The sequence below is a fragment of the Xenopus laevis genome, chromosome 9_10L (genome assembly GCF_017654675.1).
Source record: "Xenopus laevis strain J_2021 chromosome 9_10L, Xenopus_laevis_v10.1, whole genome shotgun sequence".
Lineage (NCBI taxonomy): Eukaryota > Metazoa > Chordata > Amphibia > Anura > Pipidae > Xenopus > Xenopus laevis.
The window spans coordinates 119277079-119302002 of record NC_054387.1 but is presented as its reverse complement, the minus strand read 5'-3'; the positions used below and the strand labels follow the sequence as shown (position 1 = coordinate 119302002).

Sequence of the window (24924 nt, the reverse complement as noted above, 5' to 3'; positions counted from 1 at the left end):
TTTGCTTCTCCTTTAAGGTATGAAAATCTACATTACAGAAAGATCTGTTAGCCGGAAAACGCCAGGTCCCGGGCATTCTGGATAACAGGTCCCATACCTGTACTATCATTATCGGGCACACTATATCTGCCCCTAAATATCTTAATAACATATCTATTAAGTAGTATAATGTGAGTGTATTACGGAGCTTTGATATGATAAGCTAACTATAAAGTGCTCTCTGTTTGTACGCTTCTCCCACACTTGCTGAATCAGTTTGGCTTGAGCCGAGCAAAGAAAGCGCACGAGTATGAGGGACATACCTGATGCCAAGAAAGGGTTTAGGATAGGGGCCGTGGGAGGAGGCATGGAGACAATGGTGTCCAGGTTCACTAAGGCTGCGCTGGATCCCAGGAATGATTCCGGCGTTTTCCGAATCGATGTCTGCTTGCTGCTCGTCACGTTGGCAGGTTTGGGATCGAAGGGGTCAGGGCTGGTGGTGCCGCTGCGCAGGGAAGGTAATGTGGAAATGGAATCTGCTGTGTGAATAAAGAAAAGTTACACATTTAAATACTGATAGGAAGAAGCATTGTGCAAACCAGCATCAGTCCAACACCCAAGAGCCTCTACGGGAATTCCAAATATTCTCCCTACAGATAAAGTGGAGTAATCACTGTGACCTGCTCACCAGATTTTAACTGTGCCAGAAGCAACTATCTGTCCTGTTCAGGGTTGCCAGGTTGGCGTTTTTTTTTTCTTGCCCTAATGTGCCAGGCCTGTGTCTCCCAATGCATGTTGGGTAATGTAGTTTTTGTTTAACAATTTGCCGAGATGAATGTAAGACTACATTACCCAGCATGCAATGGGACTGACTTCTGTAGAAGTCGGGAGTTACCAGATTTTAGGCTCTGTACCCCAGTCTCCCGTCTCACTCTTAAGCATTCTCACGTTTTCTGGTGACTTTTTGGGGGCAAAAATCTGCTGGCCACAAAAACGTCTAGAGGTTGACCTGTTTTACAAATGTTTATTGAGATTGTATATGTATTAGGGTCTTATGGGACCCCTATACCTCCTGGGCCCCCCTCTGTAGTAACGCCCCTGGTGATGGGTGAATCTCTCCTATTTTACTTCATGGAAAAACTTGCAAATCAGTGAAAATTTGAAAAGGGCATATATTTAATATATTTAATCTTTTTTAGATTTTTTTTTTTTTACTGCACATATTGTGCTAGTTTTGCGGTACTTTTGAAGTGACTCTTGGCTAGTTTTGGGCTGGTTTTGTAGTTGATTTTGGCTGGTTTTTAATATTAGACCTGGCAACCCTGCTCCTGTTGCACGGCTAATGTAAACAGTCCAGCTATAACTTACTATGTATGCTCCCCCTCCCCCATGTGCTTAAGCCTTTCCCTGGATTTGAATAGCTGGGCCTTACTAAGTCTGGCCTTTAGAACTAAAACCCCATTTCCTCTCTGCATGTGTGACCCCCTTTCCTGCTGACTTGACTCTGAAGGGGCAGCTGAATCCAGATGTTTCACAGAGGCTGACCTGACCTCCCAGGCACCTGGGACCCATCATAATTCAGCACTTGTCTTTTAAGCAGAACAAATCCAGAATGGACACAACACGCACATTGTTAGAGGAATGCGAGCAATGCCCCAGGAACACGCAGGCTGCAATGTGATCGGCTCTTACACACAAGCTGCTAAAATCATTTCTAGCTCCTCTGTAATATAGAGAAAACAACCCTTGGTTTCATCTTAAAGGGGATCTATCATGTGCTGTATGGGGGGAGGGATATTTTTTGTTACTATAAATTACAATGGGAGAAACCAAATCAGAATTGGCTTTTTGCATTCTTTTTTGTACAATGCACCATGTCCCAGGGCTAAGTCTGCACATACTTCTACAGGATTCACCTGGGCTTATATTCAGATGTATCTTACCTGCTACAACTCACAGGTCTCTTAATGAAAGGTCCATCATTTAACCTCACCTGACAATTTAGTAGAGGTTCGAAGGCTGTCAAATTCTGAGAAGTCATCTCTTGCAGTGCCATTTAAATTACTGAAAGGGTCAAAGGCCAAGCCTGCATACGGAAGGAACCAGAATGAATATCCCTCTAGAAGCTAGTAGGGCATGTAGAATAAACCAAGTGATTTCCATATACAGTACTCGGGTCAAACTAAAGGGCCCCTGCAAATATGGAGGTAGGCTCAAAATTGCAGTTGCAGTTAGCAATGGTGTGGTAAAGTTAGAGATGGTGTCTATAGTAGCAGTGGGATAATAGTCTCTGGGAAGGGAGTATGACTGTGAGATAGCAGGTATAGTAGGGAGAGATGGTGCCTATAGTAACAGTGGGATAATAGTCTCTGGGAAGGGAGTGTGACTGTGGGATAGCAGGTATAGTAGGGAGAGATGGTGTCTATAGTAACAGTGGGATAATAGTCTCTGGGAAGGGAGTGTGACTGTGGGATAGCAGGTATAGTAGGGAGAGATGGTGTCTATAGTAACAGTGGGATAATAGTCTCTGGGAAGGGAGTGTGACTGTGGGATAGCAGGTATAGTAGGGAGAGATGGTGCCTATAGTAACAGTGGATAATAGTCTCTGGGAAGGGAGTGTGACTGTGGGATAGCAGGTATAGTAGGGAGAGATGGTGTCTATAGTAGCAGTGGGATAATAGTCTCTGGGAAGGGAGTGTGACTGTGGGATAGCAGGTATAGTAGGGAGAGATGGTGCCTATAGTAACAGTGGGATAATAGTCTCTGGGAAGGGAGTGTGACTGTGGGATAGCAGGTATAGTAGGGAGAGATGGTGTCTATAGTAACAGTGGGATAATAGTCTCTGGGAAGGGAGTGTGACTGTGGGATAGCAGGTATAGTAGGGAGAGATGGTGCCTATAGTAACAGTGGGATAATAGTCTCTGGGAAGGGAGTGTGACTGTGGGATAGCAGGTATAGTAGGGAGAGATGGTGCCTATAGTAACAGTGGGATAATAGTCTCTGGGAAGGGAGTGTGACTGTGGGATAGCAGGTATAGTAGGGAGAGATGGTGCCTATAGTAACAGTGGGATAATAGTCTCTGGGAAGGGAGTGTGACTGTGGGATAGCAGGTATAGTAGGGAGAGATGGTGCCTATAGTAACAGTGGATAATAGTCTCTGGGAAGGGAGTGTGACTGTGGGATAGCAGGTATAGTAGGGAGAGATGGTGCCTATAGTAACAGTGGGATAATAGTCTCTGGGAAGGGAGTGTGACTGTGGGATAGCAGGTATAGTAGGGAGAGATGGTGCCTATAGTAACAGTGGGATAATAGTCTCTGGGAAGGGAGTGTGACTGTGGGATAGCAGGTATAGTAGTGAGAGATGGTGCCTATAGTAACAGTGGGGTTAATAGTATAGCGGTAACAGGTCAGTAGTTACAGTGCTCCTTACCTGTGTTTGACACACTTGTTTTAACTGGTGGTGTGGCCCCCCAGGAGTCCGTTGCAGAATTCGCTATTCCAGATGCCTTCGGCGTAGTCCAGGGGTCTGAGTTCTTTGAAAAAGACAGCGTAGGGGAACCAGTGTTCCCACCCCAGGGATCTTGGGGAGCCGCTGGTTTAGTACCTGCTAACAAAACAGGGGTAAAGACACGGTGAAACACACAGCATGGCTATTTATACCTATAGTTACTGTTAGATAAAACTGTAGTCACATCCAGTCTATGATGATGTCACTGGTGGCCAGTGGATAAAGGATCAGCTTGTGGATAAAGTTGGATGTGGGTCGGAAGAAATAGTGGGAAAATATAGTGATTGCAGGTGAAATATACACAATTAGACCCATGCAGGTCTATAACACACTGCACATCCCCAAGTACAAAAGTTAGATTTACTAAGGGTGGGCGAGAAGGGCTCTATGATGCACACATCACTGTTAAGTAAATCTCCTCTCCCGGTTTTCTTACCACTGCCGAAGGATTGCCACGGATCCGAGGACAATGGTGAAACAGTAGCCACATTCCATGGGTCAGACTGGCTTTTTGTTGCCACTGCTGTTGCCCTGGTGTCGGATTTCTGCAATGCAGGGGCCCCCGGGGGCAGAGCATCTAATAGGTTCAACAAAGTGGTTTGCTGCTGCTATTGAGAAAAGGAACACACAAAGAACATGTGTCACTGGTGCTATTATAACACTTTAAAAGTCGAGTCAGTGTATAAGAGGCTAGTGACTCAGTGGAGGCCAACCAGAATACTAAATATTAGTGGCTCAGTGTAGAAAGACCAGGATATTATATATTAGTGGCTCAGTGTAGAACGACCAGGATATTATATATTAGTGGCTCAGTGTAGAACGACCAGGATATTATATATTAGTGGCTCAGTGTAGAATGAGCAGGATACTAGGTATTAGAGGCTTAGTGTAGGCCAATCCGTAAACTTGATATTAGAGGCTCAGTGTAGCCAACCAGAAGCCCAGTGTAGACCAACCAGGATACTAGATATTAGAGTCTCAGTGTAGCCAACCAGAGGCCCAGTGTAGACCAACCAGGATACTAGATATTAGAGTCTTAGTGTAGCCAACCAGAGGCCCAGTGTAGGCCAACCAGTATACTACATATCAGAGGCTCAGTGTAGAGCAACCAGGATACTACATATTAGAGGCTCAGTGTAGGCCAACCAGGATACTAGATATTGGAGGCTCAGTGCAGCCTATCCAAATACTAGATATTAGTTGTTTAGTGTAGAATGACCAGGCTCAGTGTAGGACATGAGAATACTAGATATTAGTTGCATAGAGTAGGACATGAGGATACTACATATTAGTGGCTCAGTGTAGAACGATCAGGATACCAGAATTTAGTGGGACACTGTAGGCTGATCATGATAAAAATACTACTATTAGTGGATATGTTTATGTTGATATTAGAAGCTCAGTGTAGGCTGACCTGAATAATAGTTATTAGTGGCTCAGAGTAGGCAGACAAGGATAGTAGATATCAGTGGCTCAGAGTAGGAATAATCAGGATACGTGTACTAGATATAAGTGGCTCACTGTAGGCCGGCAAGGATATTAGAATCTAAGTGGAGAACGACCAGGATACTAGATATTAGTAACTCTGTAGGATGGTCATGATACTAGATATTAGTAGCTCTCTGTGAGCCGACCAGGATATAAGAGGCTCAGTGTATAACGACCAGGAAACTAGATATTAGTTGGTGAAGGACAACCAGGATAGAAGATATTAGTGGCTTAGTGTAGGCTGGATATTAAATGACTAGTGTTGGCCTACAAGCATGCTAGTGATTTAATGCTCATTGTAGGGCTATAAAGATGCTGGATAGTGAATGCTTTGTTTAGGCCAACTAGAAAGCAAGGCATTAAATGCTCTTTATAAACCCACCAGAATGATGAATATTAAAAGGGGTTGTACACCGTTAAATTCAAAGTATGAGGTAGATAGTAATATTCTGAGCCAATTTGCAATTGGTTTTTATTTATTATTATTGGTGTTTTTTGAGTTATTTAGCTTTTTATTCAGCAGCTCTCCAGTTTGCAATTTCAGCAATCTGGTTGCTTGGGTCCAAATTACCATAGCAACCATGCATTTATTTAAAAAGGAGACAGAGAGGGGTCTAAATAGAAACAACAATGACAATGCATGTGTAGTCTAGCAGAGCCGTTGTTTTTTTTAGGTGGAAAGATGGAAAGAGTCAGAAGAAGAAGGCAAATAATTAAAAAAACTATATATAAAAAAAAAAGAAATAATGAAGGCCAATTAAAAAGTTGCTTTGAATTCGCCATTCTATAACATACTAAAAGTTAACTTCAGGGTGAACCACCCCTTTGACCACAGTGAAAGCCTAATAGATATGCCTGTTGTACTTACTGCCTTCTTTCTGGGTGCTTTAATGGTATCTTTCCGACTCTGCTCCAGGGCCATTTGTAAACGTAAGTCATCTCCTCTCCTGATACGTTCCTCCTGCATGACAAATGGAAGGCTCTTAAAGTGAGATTGGCAGCAGCAGGCTCCTTCTGTTCTGTCCATCTGGCACCAGAAACTTGCGTTACTGATGCAGGAAGCATCTACTGGCGCTTCTCTGCTCAGCTGTATCGCTGATTACAAATTCATTATATCAGCAGCATAAAACCACTAATATCATCAAAGCTATATGAAAGAAGTAATGTAAATTGCAAATATTACTTAAAAGAGCAACACTACATAAAGTATAATGCAGGCTAGGCAAAACCAGAGCTGTGGAGTCAGAGTCGCCAAAAATGTCCCAACTCCTAATAACTTTAAATACAAGCACTGAAAATAATCAATTCAGATTTAAGAGCTTTCATGAAGGAAGATATGGTAGAAGCAATTCTGTTTATAAGAATAATCCTTTAGTTAATTTCTAGATTGCATTTAACAGCTATTCTACAGCTATATGCCAGGTTCAGTTCATATATAAGTTATTTTATTTTTCCAGTTGTTTTCGGCTCATGTAGTTTAACTTTGATTTTGGTTTAGAATTACCAAAAGGATGTGGTTTATATTTTTGAGCTTTGTCAGCAATATGTATGTATCACTGATGTTATATACTTTAAAGGGCACCTGTTGGGTAAAATTTTTTATCCCCAACCAAATGTATGGGCTAATAGAGCCTGCATTCCGTTTGGGGATAACAGTCGTTTTTTTAAAAAAAAATTGCCCTCCGCCAGCGCTAGGCTACCCTCACCAGGAGGGAGCTGACAGTTCAAGTCGCCATTTGTAAAAGTTTGTATACTCTCAGCAACTTATTACCTTAAAAAAGACACAGCGGGGTGTAATCACCAATTCACTGAATTTTATTAATTCAAAAGAAAGAAAGAAAAATAAAACCCTGTATGTCTTTATATTCCAAAATCACTAAAAACTGTTTATACTACTGCCAATAATTACTTAGGAACTTATAAAGTGCTTGCGCTTGTCTATATAAAGACAAGCACTAAATTATATTATGAAATCAAATTCATAAAACTACAGTTCATTAAAGGTTCTAATACATCAATTATAATTTCTTTTAAAAATAAATAAATAAATAAACAGCCAATGATTTCGATTAATCAAATCAGTTTCTTAATTAATTCTCTGTATAATTAAATTAATTCTCATATGACTTATTATGACTTATGTTATAATAAGTCATATGAGAATTAATTTAATTATACAGAGAATTAATTAAGAAACTGATTTGATTAATCATTGGGTGTTTTTTTTTTTGTTTTTTTTTTAAAAAGTATCACAATCAAAGAAATTATAATTGATGTATTAGAACCTTTAAAGAACCGTCGTTTTATGAATTTGATTTCATAATATAATTTAGCACGCAAGCACTTTGGTGATCTTTATATAGACAAGCACAAGCATTTTATAAGTTCCTAAGTAATTATTGGCAGTAGTATAAACTGTTTTTAGTGATTTTGGAATATAAAGACATACAGGGTTTTATTTTTCTTTCTTTCTTTTGAATTAATAAAGTTCAAGTAGCCATGTCCTATCACTCGTATGCCCATAACACGCAATATGATGGATATTTTTGCTTATGCTGGCACAGGTACAGGGGGCAATATGAATGGTAAGATGAGATATAGGAACCAGGACCAGGTGGGGGCCACTGCTTGAAGCCCTTGCCTAGGGTGCCCAAATACCTTGGCCCTGCCCTGGGCTCAGGTGCAGCGCCCCAAACCCGTAGCTTGGAGTGAAGGTGCAGACAACTGTAGAAAAGAGCACGCACTCCTGAGGCACACCGATGAGGTAAAATTCGATCTTATTCCATGAATTAAAACAACCTTGTCCTAGCGCGTTTCGTATGTAGAGATACATAATCATAGGCACATTTGATTACCTATCTCTAGATACGAAACGCGACGAGGTTTACCACATCCGAGTGCTCACACACTGCTTTTACCAGAGCAAAAAGCTCATTATCTTTATGAAGGTTTTCATTCATCCAGGTCATGGTATATCTAGTAGAAGCAAATCTAGAGCAACTGCACTTGCTGAGTAATCCTTGAAGACGTTTCACTACTCATCCGAGCAGCTCCTTCAGCACAGCACATTATATTTTCATTATGTTGATACACTTTCAGTTTTTGGTGTTCCTTTAAAAACAGAGGCGTCGGAGGTACCATAAACTGATGAATCGGGGTCAAACGATTTATGTACCTACTCCACAGCCCTGTGCAAAACATTAAGCTCTACAGACCTCTTGGCTATGTTGACTACAGCAGTAAGTGAAACGGCCACACCTGGTGGATATTACTTATGGGGCGCTGCTTCCACACTTCACTCACCTGCTCGGCAACCTCTCTGCTCATAGCGAGCGCCAGCTGCAGCTGTAACTCTTCCTCTCCACTGGTCTGAGGCCGGGCCTGTTCCAGCTCCGATGAGGCCCTGGGTGAAGTTGCTGCGGAAAGACAAACAACACAGATCATTCCAGGACCAATGTACTCTTGTACAGGGACAATGTTTTATCCAGGGGGCGTCAGAGAGCCACAAGCCCTTTAAAGTGTGGCTAGCACTTTAAAGGGATACGGTCATGGGAAAAAATGTTTGTTTTTTTTTCAAAACACATTAATAATTAATTATTAGTGCTGCTAATAGTGCTGCTCCAGCACAATTCTGCACTAAAATCCGTTTTTAAAAAGAGCAAATAGATTTTTTTATATTTAATTTTAAAGTATGACATGGTCTAGACATATTGTCTGTTTCCCAGCTGCCCCCAGTCATGTGATTTGTGCTCTGATAAACTCTTTACTGTTGTACTGCAAGTTGGAGTGATATCACCCCCTCCCTTTCCTTCCCAGCAGCCTAACAACAGAACAATGGGAAGGTAACCAGATAACAGCTCCCTAAAGCTGGCCATAGACGCAAAGATCTGATCGTACGAATTAAGGATTCGTACGATTTTTGTGCCTTGTGTGGAGAGTCCCAACATTTTTCGTCCGGCGGAGATCGGTTGTTTTATGGATCAGGCAGGTTAAAAGATTTCTGTCGGCTGCGGGTAATATCTCTGCATGCATTGCCGATCGTACGATTTTCAGAGGGAGACTGTCACCAGCTTTTGTCGGACATAACTTTCGTACGATTGCTGTCAGGGGCAGAACATCGGCTGATCTGTTCTTTTCTACTTTATTTGATCTGTTAGTGGCAGGTCGGGAGAACGGTTAGTGGCAGGTCGGGAGATGGAGAAGTCCGATCGTACGATGATTCATACGATCGGATCTTTGTGTCTATGGCCAGCTTAACACAAGATAACAGCTACCTGGTAGATGTAAGAACAGCACTCAATAGTAAAAATCCAGGTCCCACTACGACACATTCAGTTACATTGAGTAGGAGAAACAACAGCCTGCAAGAAAACAGTTCCATCCTAAAGTGCTGGCTCTTTCTGAAAGCACAAGACCAGACAAAATGACCTGAGATGCACCTATATATCAATATTTAATTGGGAGTCCACACCTGATTTCTATATATCCCAAGCCAAAGGGACTTGCCCCAGTTCATATGCAATCAGCATAAACACAGTTATATCCAAAGATATGTGTCCCCAGGCTTTTTCACTGGTAAAAAATATAATTTTATTTAAAGTTGCATAAAAAATTTAGATACATACTGACCCCACACGGTCCACCTTACGCGTTTCGTACCCACCGGCACCTAGTCATAGGTGTCTCCGGAGACACCTCTAGAGACACCTATGACTAAGTGCCGGTGGGTACGAAACGCGTAAGGTGGACCGTGTGGGGTCAGTATGTATCTAAATTTTTTATGCAACTTTAAATAAAATTATATTTTTTACCAGTGAAAAAGCCTTTGGATATAACTGTGTTTATGCTGAGATGCACCTACACACCAATATTATAACTAAAAAAATACACTTACTGGATTAGGAAATACATTTTATATTGTAGAGTGAATTATTTGTAGTGTAAAGAGTGTAATTTAGAAATAAAAACGACACCATAAATATCATGACAGAACCCCTTTAAGGTCTGAGACTAATAAGCACTCAGTTTTTCATAGGCTTTCATTGCCTATAGGCACATATTTGTCCAAAAAAAGCATATACAGGGGTCATTCTAATTGGTAGGTATTTCCCTGTACCCGCTGTACCCAACTGATTTCAGCAATGCATAAACCCAGTATTAACTGCCCTGACAAACAGTTAGGCCCAGCACATGACAGATTGTCGGGACATCCTCGCATGAACCCGACTGTTATTCAGCAGAGGGATCATTTCACTGCAGACGCTGTTCTTGCTAATGAAATTCACTGAAGGCCGTGTGACCGGGCAAACAAGCCACGCGGCGGACTGGGACATCTATTTATAAAATATATTGCAATACATGATAATATAATGTCACACCAATGACATCACTATGCAACGATTATAACTAAGATCCATTTCTAAGCATGTATTTTACAGGTTATTCATACGGTACCATGGCTATCCAACTCCACTGATTGTGACCCTATAATAAACATTTATGGTTCCCAGACTGCTCAAAACCTCCATTGACATATTTTTTTTATAATATTAAGACTTATAATGAACTGGAAGGTGGCAATCGTAGCATATTAGGGCAATGGAACAAGGGTCGCACCATGGGCGGGGGAACAAAACATTATAAATCGCACCTCCGCTTACTTTAATGGCAATCACTTTCTAGCATTTTGTCCCATGCCCCCTATGCTATTGCCCTAAAATACTCCAGCCAGCCAATATGCCAATGTACCCTTTATCATGTTTTTAATGGAAAAGCTCTTTTAAAGGGGCAGTTTACCTTTAAGTTACATTTTAGTATGTTATAGAATGGCTCATTCTAAGGAACTTTTCAATTGGCCTTCATTTTTTTAAATTATTTGCCTTCTACCTTCTTTAATTGGGGTTCATGAATCTAAAAAAAAAAACCAAATGCTCTGTAAGGCTACACATGTATTGTTATTGCTACTTGTTTAATACTGGTCTTTCTATTTAGGCCTCTCCTATTCATATTCCAGTCTCTTAGTCAAATCAAAGTATGGTTGCTAGGGTAATTTGGACCCTAGCAACCAGACTGCTGAAATGACAAAACAGAGAGCTGCGGAATAAAAAGCTAAATAAGTCAAAAACCACAAATAATAAAAAATGAAAACCAATTATTATTATTATTGACATCCTACATTTTCTGCCATCAAAGACCCAAAACAAATCTGTAGGGCACAGGGGAACAAAGTGGTGACGTTCCGAGACTGGAGGATGTGGATCTCTTATATGACCTGCTTCCCTCTTGTCTGGCAAAGAGCTTGAGCCATTCCTAAAATAGGAGCCCGCACTCCCCACAGACAGGAAATAGGGAGAGTGTGATGGGATGCTGAAGAGTTCATCAGCGCTCATTCCCGGAATTCCTGCAAGTCAAAATATTCATTGCTGGGCTGGAGTGGAAAAAGCCATGGAAGTTATTCCTATAGCTTGTCTACAGCTCCATAGCCAGCCAACTTGCAACGGGGATCTGTTTGCTCTGACAAGTTTACTATATGGTAGGGCTGCCATACTGCTTGCCTGTGCTGTATTTCCATCTGAAACTTTCCCAGGCACTGGGCCTTTAAAGGAGAATTCAACCCTAATGTTAAAAAAACCCTACCCTACATAGATCCCCTCCCTCCTTCTCCCCCAGCCTAAGTGTTACCCTGGGCAAATGCCCCTAACGTTTTACTTACCACTTGGTGCAGATTCAGGCATCGGAGTTCACGGGCACCATCTTCAGCCACTTCGGTAATCTTCGGAATGAGACCGGCGCTTTGCCAATTTTCGTGAGTTTTGGCGCATGCGCAGTTGTTGCGAGACAACTGCGCATGTGAGCCACGCCGGTCTCATTCCGAAGATTTCGAAAGAGAAGAAGATGGCACTCCGATGCCTGAATCTGCACAGAGGGGTAAGTAAGACGTTAAGGCATTTGCCCGGGGTAACACTTAGGCTGGGGGAGAAGGAGGGAGGGGATCTATGTAGGGTAGGGTTTTTTTAACGTTAGGGTTGAATTCTCCTTTAACTGCCCCTCCCCTCTCCAATCAACATGTGAACAGTAAAGTCACTGTGGAGGGGGGAATCATTTTTTAAAAGGTTTTTTTATAAATAGGCACTCATGGGCTTCCCCCTAAAATTGCCACTCTAGGCCTGGGCCCTATGGTGCCACTGGTGCTGCCACCTTTTGTCGACGAAAAATTCTGGCAGCAGCGATAGTTGAGGAGAGCAGGACAGTGAGGGGCTAAGTGGTCACAGCAACAAATCAGAAGCCTGCTTTCAGACAAAGAACCACTAGATTCTACTTTCTAATTGGTTGCTATGGGTTACTAGAACTGGGGCAGATTCCAAACTGCCGAGCCCACTAAGAGCCTGGGGATTCTTGCTTGGAATTGCCTTTAAAGGGGTAGTAAACCCTGCTGCATTGCTCAACCAAAATTTACTCTGTTGATGCTGGACTACAAAACCTTTTCCCCAAATCTCTGATTTGTATCAATCTGGCTCCATGTTCTTTGTTCCTGCAACTGGAGTTGGAAGTTTAAAGCAGAGTTTCCCAGCACTGAACAAGTCTGTCCTTTATCCCCATGTTTGATTCCAGTGTCATATAATGAAGAAATAAATGACATAATTATCTCTATATGTAAGATAACAGCAAGATGCCTGACATGGTGCTGGGAATCAGCATTCTCATTGGTCACTTCTTTTTGCATTTATAATGACGTTTTTGATCATTAGTGAATTTTCTTGCATTTATAATTGTGTTTTTCAGGCAATTTCTATAGAAAACTAGGGGGCGCTGTGGGATGGCGTTTTACATTTACATCCCAATGGCTGTATAACAAATCTGTTATGAAAAATTGTGTTTGGTATATGTTTCTTTCTTTTAAAGGGAATGTAAGCCCAAAAATAAAGTTGTTTGGGAAATTTGCTCAGAATGGTGTTACTTTGGGGTTTACGTTTCCTTTAATGCTAAGGTTCAGTTTTTAGCATTCACGTGGAACCTGTGCTGCAGTTATTGGCACAAACAAGAGCACTACGGCAGAATACACTTATTTTGGAGACTGTACAATGAATTCCTGACAGCTTTCTTATTGGGGTGAGTAGACCCGACTGGCTTTTCCCCAGCACCAACCAGCACAGATTAAATGCCTTCCAAATTCAGCGTATGACAGGCAGGATTCCCTAAATGCCATCTGTCTCTCTACCGGCAGCTCAGTAGGGATCTCTCCTGGCCTCGTCAATGCACTGTACTTAATTAATCATCTTACTGAAAAAGCCATCAGAGGAACGAGGCCACCTTTGAGCAGTAATTAAAAATGCAATTATTTCACAGTGCAATCATATTTGGACAATATTACACCGGAAAACACAATCTTTAAAAGGTTCTTATTTCTGTGAATTTTTATTTCATATATGCAGGGACGGCTCATGAGCAAGAAAGAGGGGACGCTGCCTTAAGGTGGCCATACACGGGCAGATAAAGCTGCCGATATCGGTCGTTTGGACCGATTTGACAGCTTATCTGCCCGTGTATGGGGGCTTCCGACGATATCTGGCCACGATATCGATCGGGAAGGTTTGATTTTTAACCGACCGACCCGTCGGAGCCCCTTGGCGCATCGTATTTCGATCGTTCGGCCATACGGCCGAACGTTCGAATTACCGCCGATATAGCCATGCAGTTAGTGGCATATCGGGGAAAGAGCCGCTCGTTTGGCAATGTCGAGCGGCAACGAGCGGATCTTTGAGCGGATCTTTGAGTCTATGGCCACCTTAAAGCCCCAGGTTTTAGAGGGCCCAAGGCCATTGCCTGTAAATTTATTTTTGCTGTGGTACATCTCCAAAAAGCACTTTTCAAGGCCTTGTAAATAAGGGCCTCACAGAATACCTTGTGGCCCCTGTGTCTGGAGTGGGCTTTTCAGATCAGCCAAATCGCCAACTGCACTGTCAACATTGTACTATGCTGAATGCATAATAATATATATGTAACTATATAATAACTATATATGTGTAACTAATAATTGCAAACATGTATTTCATGTCATGTATTCTGGAGGGACCCGAAGGTCCTCAGCAGGTGGGCCCCCAAATTCTAGGTTTCCCACTGTGCATGGGCATAGTTAATTTATTTTGCTTCCACTGAGGGAAGAGTCTGGGAAAGAAGACTTTGTGCCACTCTGTCGCAGTGTGGGTGAGGCAATGAGACGGAATACATTTTCTGCCATTATCTTACCGGTATGTCTGGGGATTATGCAATGCTCATGATACATTTTCTGCAGTGATTTTACTGGTATGTCTGGGGATTATGCAACGCTCATTAACCATTTTCAGCAGTTATCTTACTGGCATGTATGGGGTTAATGCAATGATTATTATCAATTGTCTGCACTTATCTTATTGCATGTCTCAGGTAAATGTGTTCATTATCTATTTACTGTAGTAATTTTATTGGCAAGTCTGGGGTTTATGCAATGCTCTGAATCCATTTTCTTTAATACTCTTACTGGAATGTCTGGGGTGTGGGTGAGGCAATCATCTGAATTACATATATTATGTGTAAAGGCATGTCTGGATTTAATACAATACATGTCTGCAATTAATGCAATGGTCAATATCTATTGTCTGCAGTGATCTTGTTGTGTGTCTGGGGTTAATGCAGTGCTCATTATCCATTTTCTGATTTTATCTTACTGGCATGTCTGCAATTAATGCAATGTTCATTATCTGTTGTCTGCACTGATCTTGGTCCTTGTGTCTTTGGTTAATGCAGTGCTTATTATCCATTTTCTGCATTGATTTTACTGGCATGTCTAGGGTTAATGCAATACTCTGAATCCATTTTCTTACTTGAATGTCTGGGGTGTGGGTGAGGCAATGATCTGAATAAAATTACTGTTGTGTTTTAGTGGCATGTCTGGGGTTAATGCAATGCTCATTATTCGTTTGCTGCTGTGATTTTTACTGGCATGTCTAGGGTTAATGCAATGCTCTGAATGCATTTTCTTCAATGCTCTTACTGGAATGTCTGGGGAGTGTTGCAATTATCTGAATTCATGCTTGAGGTTTATGCTGTGCTCGATATCCAATTTCTGCAGCGATCTTATTGGAATATCAGGGTTAAGGCAGTGTTCTTACTGTCATGTCTGCAATTAATCCAATGCTCTGAATCCATTTTGTGCATCAAATTTACTGGCATGTCTGGGTCATAATGAAAAAGCCAAAGAAGGGGGCCATGGTAAAGTGTATGAGGCACAAACATTTTTAGTGCCTTGCTACAGGGAATACATTTTTGGGGGCCCTAAACCTGACATTCACCTCATGCCCCATATTTCATTAAGTCGGCCTTGTGTTAACATCATTTATTACAGCTTTGCAGCCTGCACTGTGCTCCTTTTAAATGTGATTGGGCTATGCAGGTGAAACCGTCGCCTGTTTCAATCACAATCTGGCACTTTCCTGATGTAACTGGAAAGTTCTACTGTGCATTCAAGGGTGGGCCCAAACAAGTGAATCTTTATGTCTCGGCTAATTCTATAGACTGTAGTCTTCCATAGTTGGCTTCCACTTCTTTAGCAGGGGAGCAGGGTTATGCTTACTGCACCGTTGGTACTCGCTCTAGGAAATTCACTTGCTTTACTATTCCTCACAGGTGCTATAATTCCTCACTAACAAGTGTTACATCCGTCCCCTCTGCCCTGTGGAATGCAGAATTCCATGGAATGTTAGGTTCTCGGATTATCCTGCCATCGGCTTTCTGAGTTCCAAGCGATCTATATGATCCTCACACCAAGTGAAAGACAAGCTGTTCCAGTGTAACTCTCTCTGACGTGTGGAGAAAGATTTCCACAAGTTACTGGGTTTTTTAACAGCCTGAGGAATTCAGTTTTTTGCTCCTTCCCAGCTGTGGCCGGGTAAACACAGCCAAGTACAGTCTGCAAAATGGCCGCCACCAGCTGTCTGAAAATCCACAAATACCATTGTGTTTTAGTATCTGTATCAACAGAGGGTTAAATTTGGGGGGTAAGAATGGAGTGGAATTTTTAGCCAGGTCCATAAAACTCAAAGAAACCTTTCTTTCTAATTTCACTGGAACTTGGTCAGAACAACAGACAGAAAATGTCCGGGAGTGGAATTCTCCACAGGACCATGAACAACCCCAGAGGTTTTCTCCCAGCCTGTACAGAGAGATACGATATAGCCAAGCCGAAATAGTATCCAGGAACAGACCCCCAGATTTATTTAATAGCCTGTACCAAGAGATGTCCCACAATCTATGGCAGCTAATTTAGGATTGCCACCTTTCATTATGTACCTTACTCGGAGGGGCGGTGGCTAGTGATGGGCGAATTTATTAGCCAGGTGTGAATTCATGGTGAATTTCCGTGTTTCGACACCTTGCAAATTTAAAGATTTTTCTTACACCGGCGACAATTAAATGCACGACAAATTGTCACCAGAATTGTTGCAGGCGTCAAAATCGTTGCAGGCATCAAAATTTGCGTTACGCCCATCACTAGCGGTGGCATCGAGAGGGCGAATCAGTAATGTCACGAAATTGGAAATGGGTGGATTAGGGGGCAGGAATGGATGAACCTAGGGGGTTAGGGAGATCGAAGTGGTGGGACCCGCGGGTCAGTCAGGTTCGGGCCGAGCACGCACTCTCATTTGCAGGTGGCAGAAAGGTCTGGATCAAACTCTTCTTCCTGCTCTCCCCGCCGCGACCTTACACCGCTGGCTTCCATTTTTAAAGCCATGCGCCTGCTCGTCCCGCCCTTTTCGTGACATCATCTGCAGGGCTATAAAAGGAACACGGAAGTCGGGCTCAGGTGGGCGCGGGTGGAGGGAGGGCAGATATTGGGGAAAACCCAACCCTCACATCACTAGTGTAGAGGGCTTAAAAGCCTGGGTCAAGTGGTGTAAGTTCAGGGAGGGGAGGAAATGAAGGACAATTACAAAAATGTAATGTTCTACAACTGGCCTGGGCTGGTGATTTACTGGCTAGGCTAGTGAAATTCCAGACTGGTGGCAACCCTATGGTAAGGGAATTAGGCAGACAGATTATAGTATATACTACCCTTTTAAACTGACCACACACAATACTAGTTTTACTCCCACTTAACTATACTTTAATCTATAGTGCATGGACGACAGAAGGAATTAACATTCTTAATGCACCAAACCCAAGATCCAGATTCCGCCAAATCCCAAGTCATGTGGCTTTAAAGGGATTGTTCACCTTTATATTACATTTTAATTTTTTTTTATTTGTGGTTTTTGAGTTATTAAGCTTTTTATTTAACAGCTCTCCAGTTTTCAAATTCAGCAATCCGGTTGCTAGGGTCCAAATTACCATAGCAACCATGCACTGATTTGAATAAGAGACTGGAATATGAATAGGAGAGGCCTGAATAGAAATAAAAAGTAGCAAAAACAATAAATGGGTAGCCTTACGGAGCATTTGTTTTTATATGGGGTCAGTGACCCCGATTTGAAAGCTGAAAAGAGTCAGAAGAAGGCAAATAATCCAAAAGCTATATAAAAGAAAAAATGGAGGCCAATTGCTTAAAATGTTCCATTCTATAACATACTAAGGATGAAGACACACAAAGCTACTAGTAGCAGCTAGTTTTCCGTTATCTGGAAAGCCCCAGGTCCCGTGCATTCTGGATAACCGGTCCCAGTACCAGTACAGTAACCGGTACCTGTACAGTAAATAATTGTCCTGCTCTATGCAAGCAGTTGGACAGGTGGGTAAATAGGACATATACTGTATACTAGTAATCAGGCACTTATTCCCCCGCCCTGGTGTAATTACAATAGCAGCAAGCTCAGCCGTCCCTGAGAAAGACGTGTAATGGTACAATCAGCTGTTTATCCAAAATTCCATTTCCAGACTCCACATCATCTGCCATAAAGAGAGTCTCTGTTTATTGTAAGGCTGCGTGGGAGGGGCGGGGGGAGGATGTACCAATCATGCATCTCATAAGCTAAACAACAGCCCTAGGGATAAGTTACCCAGGACGTGACAAGGCACATTACAAGCTCATTAATAGCACTTCATATTTACTATTATCTCATCCATAAACTACAAAAACTGAAAAGATTTTTTTTTTCTGTCAATGGGTAACTTGCCCAACGGGACACAATGCAATGTTTTGTTATTGATTTATACTGTGACATAAGCATGCAGATCTGCCATGCACGACACGATGCAGCGGTGACGTTACCTGTGAGTACATTGCACATAACTGAACAGCAGAACAAGACAACAAATACAAAGGGGATTATTTTACACCAGTAAATGTATGTGCTGAATGGTGCAACTACAGACAGAACCTGAAATGTATTCTTCAGAGTAGTTGGCCATCAAGGATTAAGGTGGCCATACATGGATATATAAAACCTGCTGACTTGGGCCTTCCAGACTGTGTTGGCGCATTACTGGCCTGTGTATGGGGCCTAAAGACTAGCCAGCCTGACTGATATCTGGCCCAAAATTGTCCAGCTATTTCAGTCCAGTCAAATAAAGTCAAGTCTATCGAGCAAGTTTTTTTTTTTGCCCCTCCATATGATCACTGGATCAGCCTCATTTTGCCTAGCATGTAGGTGGCCAAAAAATGCCCAGATTCGTTTGTTTGGCACCTTGTCAAACTAGCATATCTTGCAGTATACAGACAGCTTCAAGGTGGCCATACACAGGGAGATCTGCTCATTTGGCTCTTCCCGATTTTCCCACATTGAGGTGGGCCCAACATTGAGGTGGGCCCTAGAGAATGGAGGCTATACGGGCGGTCTGATCAAGAGACCACATCAACGAACAGATGTGGCCGCAATCCAACTGGATTTTTTACCCTGCCCAATCAGCATCTGGCCGACTTTCGGCCAGATATCAATCGGGGACGCCCGTCGGATGGCCCCACACTCGGTCTGTCAGCAGCTGTTATAGGCCCGTGTATTGGGGCCTTAACTCAAGAAACCACAGCCATATGGTATGGCTTCTAGCAATCTTAATAACCATAGTGGTGTGAGATCCTATCTGAAACCCATTGCTTATATCACTGCAAAAGCATTAATTAACTGACTAGTTCCAAGAATGTCCGGGACAGCAAATAAGCCTTCTTCTCAAAACTCACCATAACGGTTGGGTTATCTAAGAGTAAATAGGCATTCTACCCAAATCTCACCCCAATAATCCATCAGGCTGAGTGCCCCACCACCACTGTTTCCATAGAATGTATAGCCTTTGGTAATACTCACAACCATGGTAGGAAGCAGGAGATCCCCCAGACTTCCCATAATCTTGTTCTGAGTAGCTGGTGGATAGGTTGGGTTGGCTTGATCCTCGACCAAAACTGATCTGGTTGTTGCTGCTAACGCCCGTAGCAACCTGAGCCATCCTCTCTTTGGTTTTGAGGGCCTGTGCCCTCTCTCCTTTTAACCTCTCATCATCTTTCAACAGGCACACCAACTGCTTGGACTTTTCCCGAACATTAATCCCCTGATCCTTTCCATCCCGATCGATATACTGGAAATCTTTGAGAGTCTGTATTGCGAAGATGTTCTCTTTACACTGGTGGGACACTCTCTCCGAGCCGGTCTTGATGAGGTAATCCGAGAGAGTCAGCGCTTTGTAAACATGTCTCCAGTTCTTTCCATGATCATTGAGTCTCTTCCATATCATGCTCATTATTTCCGAAAATGCCACCACGTTGTAAGTCAGATCTGCTATCTCCGTCATGAGGGAGCTGGAAGGACCCCATGGGTCATTGGAGGTGGCTTCCCGGACTTTAATCTCCGCCTCGGAAAAATTATTAACAATGTTTTTCATTTGCCTGCGTATGGATGAGGTCGTCATTTTAAAAAAGAAAACAAGATTAAAAACTACAAATCCTCTTTTCTACCAAAAAAAAAAAAATTAAAAATAATCCGATATCATCCAGGACCGGTATGTCCACACATTAAAACAAAGCGAGGAAAATCCCTTGTGCAATCCAATTGGGTTTTCTATGCGTGAGAATAAGCAAAGACTCCTTGGGATATTTCTGGGTAAAAGCATCTCTTCAAGGCAGGTGCATTATGGGTTTGCATAAACTAAAAGGAAAAACATACATGTTAATTGGATATCTTGGTCAGCCAAACAAAACATAAGAATTATTTTTTTTTTTTTTAAATGGTGGATGAGGGGCAACAAAGAGGGGATGGCATTAAAGGACCAGTAACATCAAAATAATTTTTAAAAAATTTGTTAGTATACCACGAAAAAACACCAAGACAAATGTAACTTTAAAATAGCACAGCCTTTATTAAGAAATAACTTACCGAAACTCCGCTTGCCTTCAGAAAAGGCAACACAGCGACGATCCATCATGCATCGCTCGATTTCTCCTCCCTGGCTATCATGAGGAAAGCAGGGAAGAGAAATGGAGTGCCGCACGATGGATCGCAGATCGCCTTTTCTGAATGCGGAGCGCAAGTGGAGTTTCGGTAAGTTATTTATTAATAAAGGCTGTGCGATTTTAGGGTTAGAGTGGTTTTTTTTCCGCGGTATACTAAGGAGTTTAGAATTTATATTAAAAAATGTTTGATGTTACTGGTCCTTTAAGAAATTGACGGTGGCAGGGAACAGAGGGGTTTTGGGTCAATAAGTAGGGTGTCCTGCTACATCCCTGCACTTAGTAAACATGAAGGGGGTTATTTATCAAAGTCTCAATATTTTCTGCTACAAACTCTGATCAAATCCGCTCTGGTTTTTTACGCTTATTTATTATTACATTTTCCTGAAAATTTGCCGATTTTCATGAATTTTTTGGACTTTTTCATCCAATTTTTTCGTAATTTTCACCCAAAAACTTCGGGGTATTGCCCGAAACCCAGCGCACATCAAAAAAAATCATTGGGACTTCTCCCATTGACTAATGGTGTCCATACACGGGCCGGTAAAAGCTGTCGACAGACCGTGTCGGCAGCTTATTGGCCCGTGTATGGGGCCCCCCGACGGGCTTCACCGATCGAGATCTGGCCGAAAGTCGGCCAGATCTCGAACGGATGGGACAAAAAATCCTGTCGGATCGCGACCGCATCTATTAGTTGATGCGGTCCGGCGATCCGACGGCCCATTAGGCATCGTTATGATCCGATCGATGGGCCCTAGGGCCCACGATCGGATCAGCCCGATATTGCCCACCTCAAGGTGGGCATATCTGAGGGAGATCCGCTCGTTTGGCGACATCGCCAAACGAGCGGATCTCTCCATGTATGGCCACCTTTATATGCAACCTCGACAGGTCTGAGATGCTGGATTTTCAGATTCTGACTTTTCCATCCTCGGGGTTTAATAAATTCTGAAAATTTTGTGAGTTTAGTAAATAACCCCCGTAGTGTATGTATTTATAAAAAAACAAGAACCATGAATAACCAATTAAGTATATATGGAATAATGTACCCCCAACTGTCAAATATAAGGATATTAGAACTCACAAAGTTCACAGAGTTCTATGATCTTATAAAGGGAATGGCGAGATTGGCAGGTCACCCAGGGGTTTGAGGAGTTTGGTGGATCTTGGAGGTGGGCTTTGGAATAATGGGTATGACCAGGGCAGTTTAGGGGTGTAGTCATATGTATATGGGGCCCTGTTCTACTAACCCAGAGGGGTTCAGGCAGCCAGTGGGGCCTCCGGGAGGTGTATCAATCGCTTTGCTCTTTTAAAAGAATATTTATACTAGAGTTGGTGTGTGTGTGCCAGTGCTATCCACCCAAACTCCTACTGACCTCAAAGACCCCCAGTCATGTCACTTATAAGCCTAAGTCACTGATGTCAGACATATCATTTAGACGTCTGTCAATGAATTCTGTTTCTCTTGGAATAGTGGAGAGGCTTTTAGATAATTCTATCGTTCAGTGAAATGTATGGGGTTTTTTTTTCGGATGAGGGACGGTGCATGTGGGCTCCTTGGGTTACATTTGCATGAGCAAGATAGCAGCCGACACTGAAGTATTTTTAGCCCTGAGAAAATGGTGCAACAAGCAGATGACAGATGTGGTGCGGGAATTCAAGGAAAGGGCAGGGTGACCGCAGAAAGGCACAGCTAATAACTAGACCAGCACCAGCCTCACATTTATGACTGGCAATTTAAAACAAGAAGTCACTGACTGTGTAAAGATTTATAACTACCCAATCTAGGAGAACTAAAACTTAAAAAATTAGCTTAGACATGCAACAGCTTCTGTTTTGGGTTTCTGTAACAACCCACAACCACCACAGCCCTTTAACAGGGAAGATCTGCCTGGAAAGATGCCCCAGTAGCTCCACATCTTAGTTTCTGCTGATTCACTGCACATGCTCTGGGCTGCTGTCACTTACTGAGCTTAGGGATCCACTCACCCCAGTATGACACTACTGGGGTTATAATCTCTGACGACTTCAAAGTTTAGCTGCCCAACAGCAGCCCAGAGCACACTGAGCATGTGCAGTGCCACTGACACACAAAAGATGGTCTAACAAGATGGGGAGCTATTGGGGACAACTATGAAGGCCTGGGTCTGAACCTCTGTGATGGTACAGTAAGTTTAGCACAGGTATGGGATCTGTTATTTGAAAACTCATTATCCAGACTGCTCCAAATTACAGGAAGGCCATCTCCCCTTGACTCCATTTTGGCAAAATACTTCAGGTTTTTTTTTTTTTTTTTAAATCATTTCCTATTTCTCTGAAATAATAAACCAGTACTTTGAAAGTGATCCCACCTAAAATATAATTAATCCTTATTGGCGGCAAACCTATCCTATTGATAGAATTCATTTCTAAATACCGGTAGTTTTTTTTTAGTAGAAGTAACGTATGGTGATCCAATTTATGGAAAGATCCCTTATCCAGAAAGCCCCAGGACCCCAGCATTCAGGATAACAGGTCTTATACCTTTATAAAATACATTTCTAGACATATTCTTTTCCAGGTTTTTGATCTCTACAACATAACATAATTTTCGACTGCAAGTGCGATGGGTAACTTGTGATTTCCCCCCGCAGTGAGTTGCACCTAAAACCACTTTAATTAAAGGTACTTTCCTGCCTTCTGCTCCAAATTTAGCATTATTGCACCTATTGACCTAGAGGAACCCTGGAGCTACTGCCACCTCCTAAAAAGGGTCCTACTGGGCTGGAGGGATACTGGGAAAAAGCCCAGTGGGCCCGCAGACCTACACCCTGCTAGTAAACCTAGCTGCAAGAAGAAGAAACCATGCGTGGGAGACTTGCAGGGGGATTTAAACTGGGGAGGGGGCCATGCAGGGGGGATGCGGCTGGGGAGGGGGTTCAGTGTATGAGGGATGAGACTGGGCCCCTGAGACGGAAATCCCCGTGGGCCGAGACCCCCAGTACGATGCAAACCCCTAAAGAATTGGGCACAGACATCACTCGCATGGCAAACACCATAAATGACACCTAGCAGACTTGGTGCAACTGCGCCAAGAGAGTCATCCATTTGTGTCTGCAATACAGCTGGAATTCTGGGAACAACCGGTGCAGTGTGGTAAAAAAAACATTGCTAATTGCACTTTTTTTCCTGCACTTGGGTAAGTGAATGCACCCAATTGTGTTATTTTATGGGGCTAAAATAATAGCTCGGGCTAAGCAAGCCTGCGATTGGTTTCTGTGGGTCACCAGATGTGGAACAAACACTGAGGACACATTCAAATAAAAAGGTGGGAATGCGTGGCAGGACTGTAACAAAGAGTTTATACGAGTTAATTGTCATATTTAAACTTTTGGGATTGCCAAATGCCCACGTTAAAGCCCAGTTGTGGTGGCGTCATTTGGTATTTGTTCAACGTTTCACACAAGCAACAGTTTTATACGTTCAGACTCGATCAATAAAGAGCAGAGTGATTCACAGTGAGATCCTGTCACACAGGATATCGGCTCCTCGCTGATTAAATAATTACAGATAATCGCCCGCTGTGTGATAAATAGCTCGAATAATAATCACTGTCTCAAGGACCCAGACTGATGTAACTTTCCCTTGAGGATCAAGGAACAGTGGAGGCAGGATAAAAACACTTCTAAGAACCAATCAGACAAATATACTAGACATGAGGTCGGTTTGGGTTCAGTTCCAGACTGGATATAGCTGGGTGTGACCTGACTGAACTAAAGGGCCATGGCCGAACGATCGGATTACAATGCTGAGAATGGGCGCAGATTGGTTGTATGACCGCATCAACTAGCCAAAGTGGTCCTGGATTGCAGAAAAAAATCAAACTTGCCCTGATATCGATCAGAAGGACCAGTCGGGAGTCCCCACACACTGTCAGATAAGCTGCCAAATCTGTCTGAAGGACCAATGTTGGAGTTTTAATCTGCCCGTGTATGGCCACCTTAAAGGGATCAGTTAATAGTGCTGCTCCAGAAGAATTCTGCACTGAAATCCATTTCTCAAAAGAGCAAACAGATTTTTTTATATTCAATTTTGAAATCTGACATGGGGCTAGACATTTTGTCAATTTCCCAGCTGCCCCATGTCATGTGACTTGTGCCTGCACTTTAGGAGAGAAATGCTTTCTGGCAGGCTGCTGTTTTCCCTTCTCAATGTAACTGAATGTGTCTCAGTGAGACATGGGTTTTTACTATTGAGTGTTGTTCTTAGACAGTGATCCCCAACCAGTAGCTCGTGAGCAACATGTTGCTCTCCAAATCCTTGGATGCTGCTCTCAGGGTCCTCAAAGCAGGTGCTTATTTTTTAATTGAAGGCTTGAAAGCAAGTTTTAATCGCATAAAAGCTAAGTATAGTGGCAAGTAGAGCCTATTGTAGGCTGCCAGTTCACATAGAGGCTACCAAATAGCCAATCACAGCCCTTATCTGGCACCCCAAGGGACTTTTTCATGTTTGTGTTGCTCCCCAACTCTTTTTACATTTGAATGTGGCTCACAGGTAAAACAAA

The 24924-nt window shown here is 42.6% G+C and overlaps 1 protein-coding gene across 1 annotated transcript in view; it reads right to left on the bottom strand.

The window, feature by feature from the left end:
- Window positions 1-24924, bottom strand: part of epn2.L (epsin2 L homeolog) — a gene marked incomplete at its 3' end in the record, with an annotated part of 40606 nt that overhangs the window by 4144 nt on the left and 11538 nt on the right. Inside the window, 7 exon segments of the mRNA NM_001091184.1 lie at window positions 303-518; window positions 1973-2065; window positions 3410-3586; window positions 3924-4095; window positions 5844-5936; window positions 8279-8391; window positions 19246-20079. Coding sequence (NP_001084653.1) covers window positions 303-518; window positions 1973-2065; window positions 3410-3586; window positions 3924-4095; window positions 5844-5936; window positions 8279-8391; window positions 19246-19843 — 1462 coding nt within the window. The 5' untranslated portion in view covers window positions 19844-20079.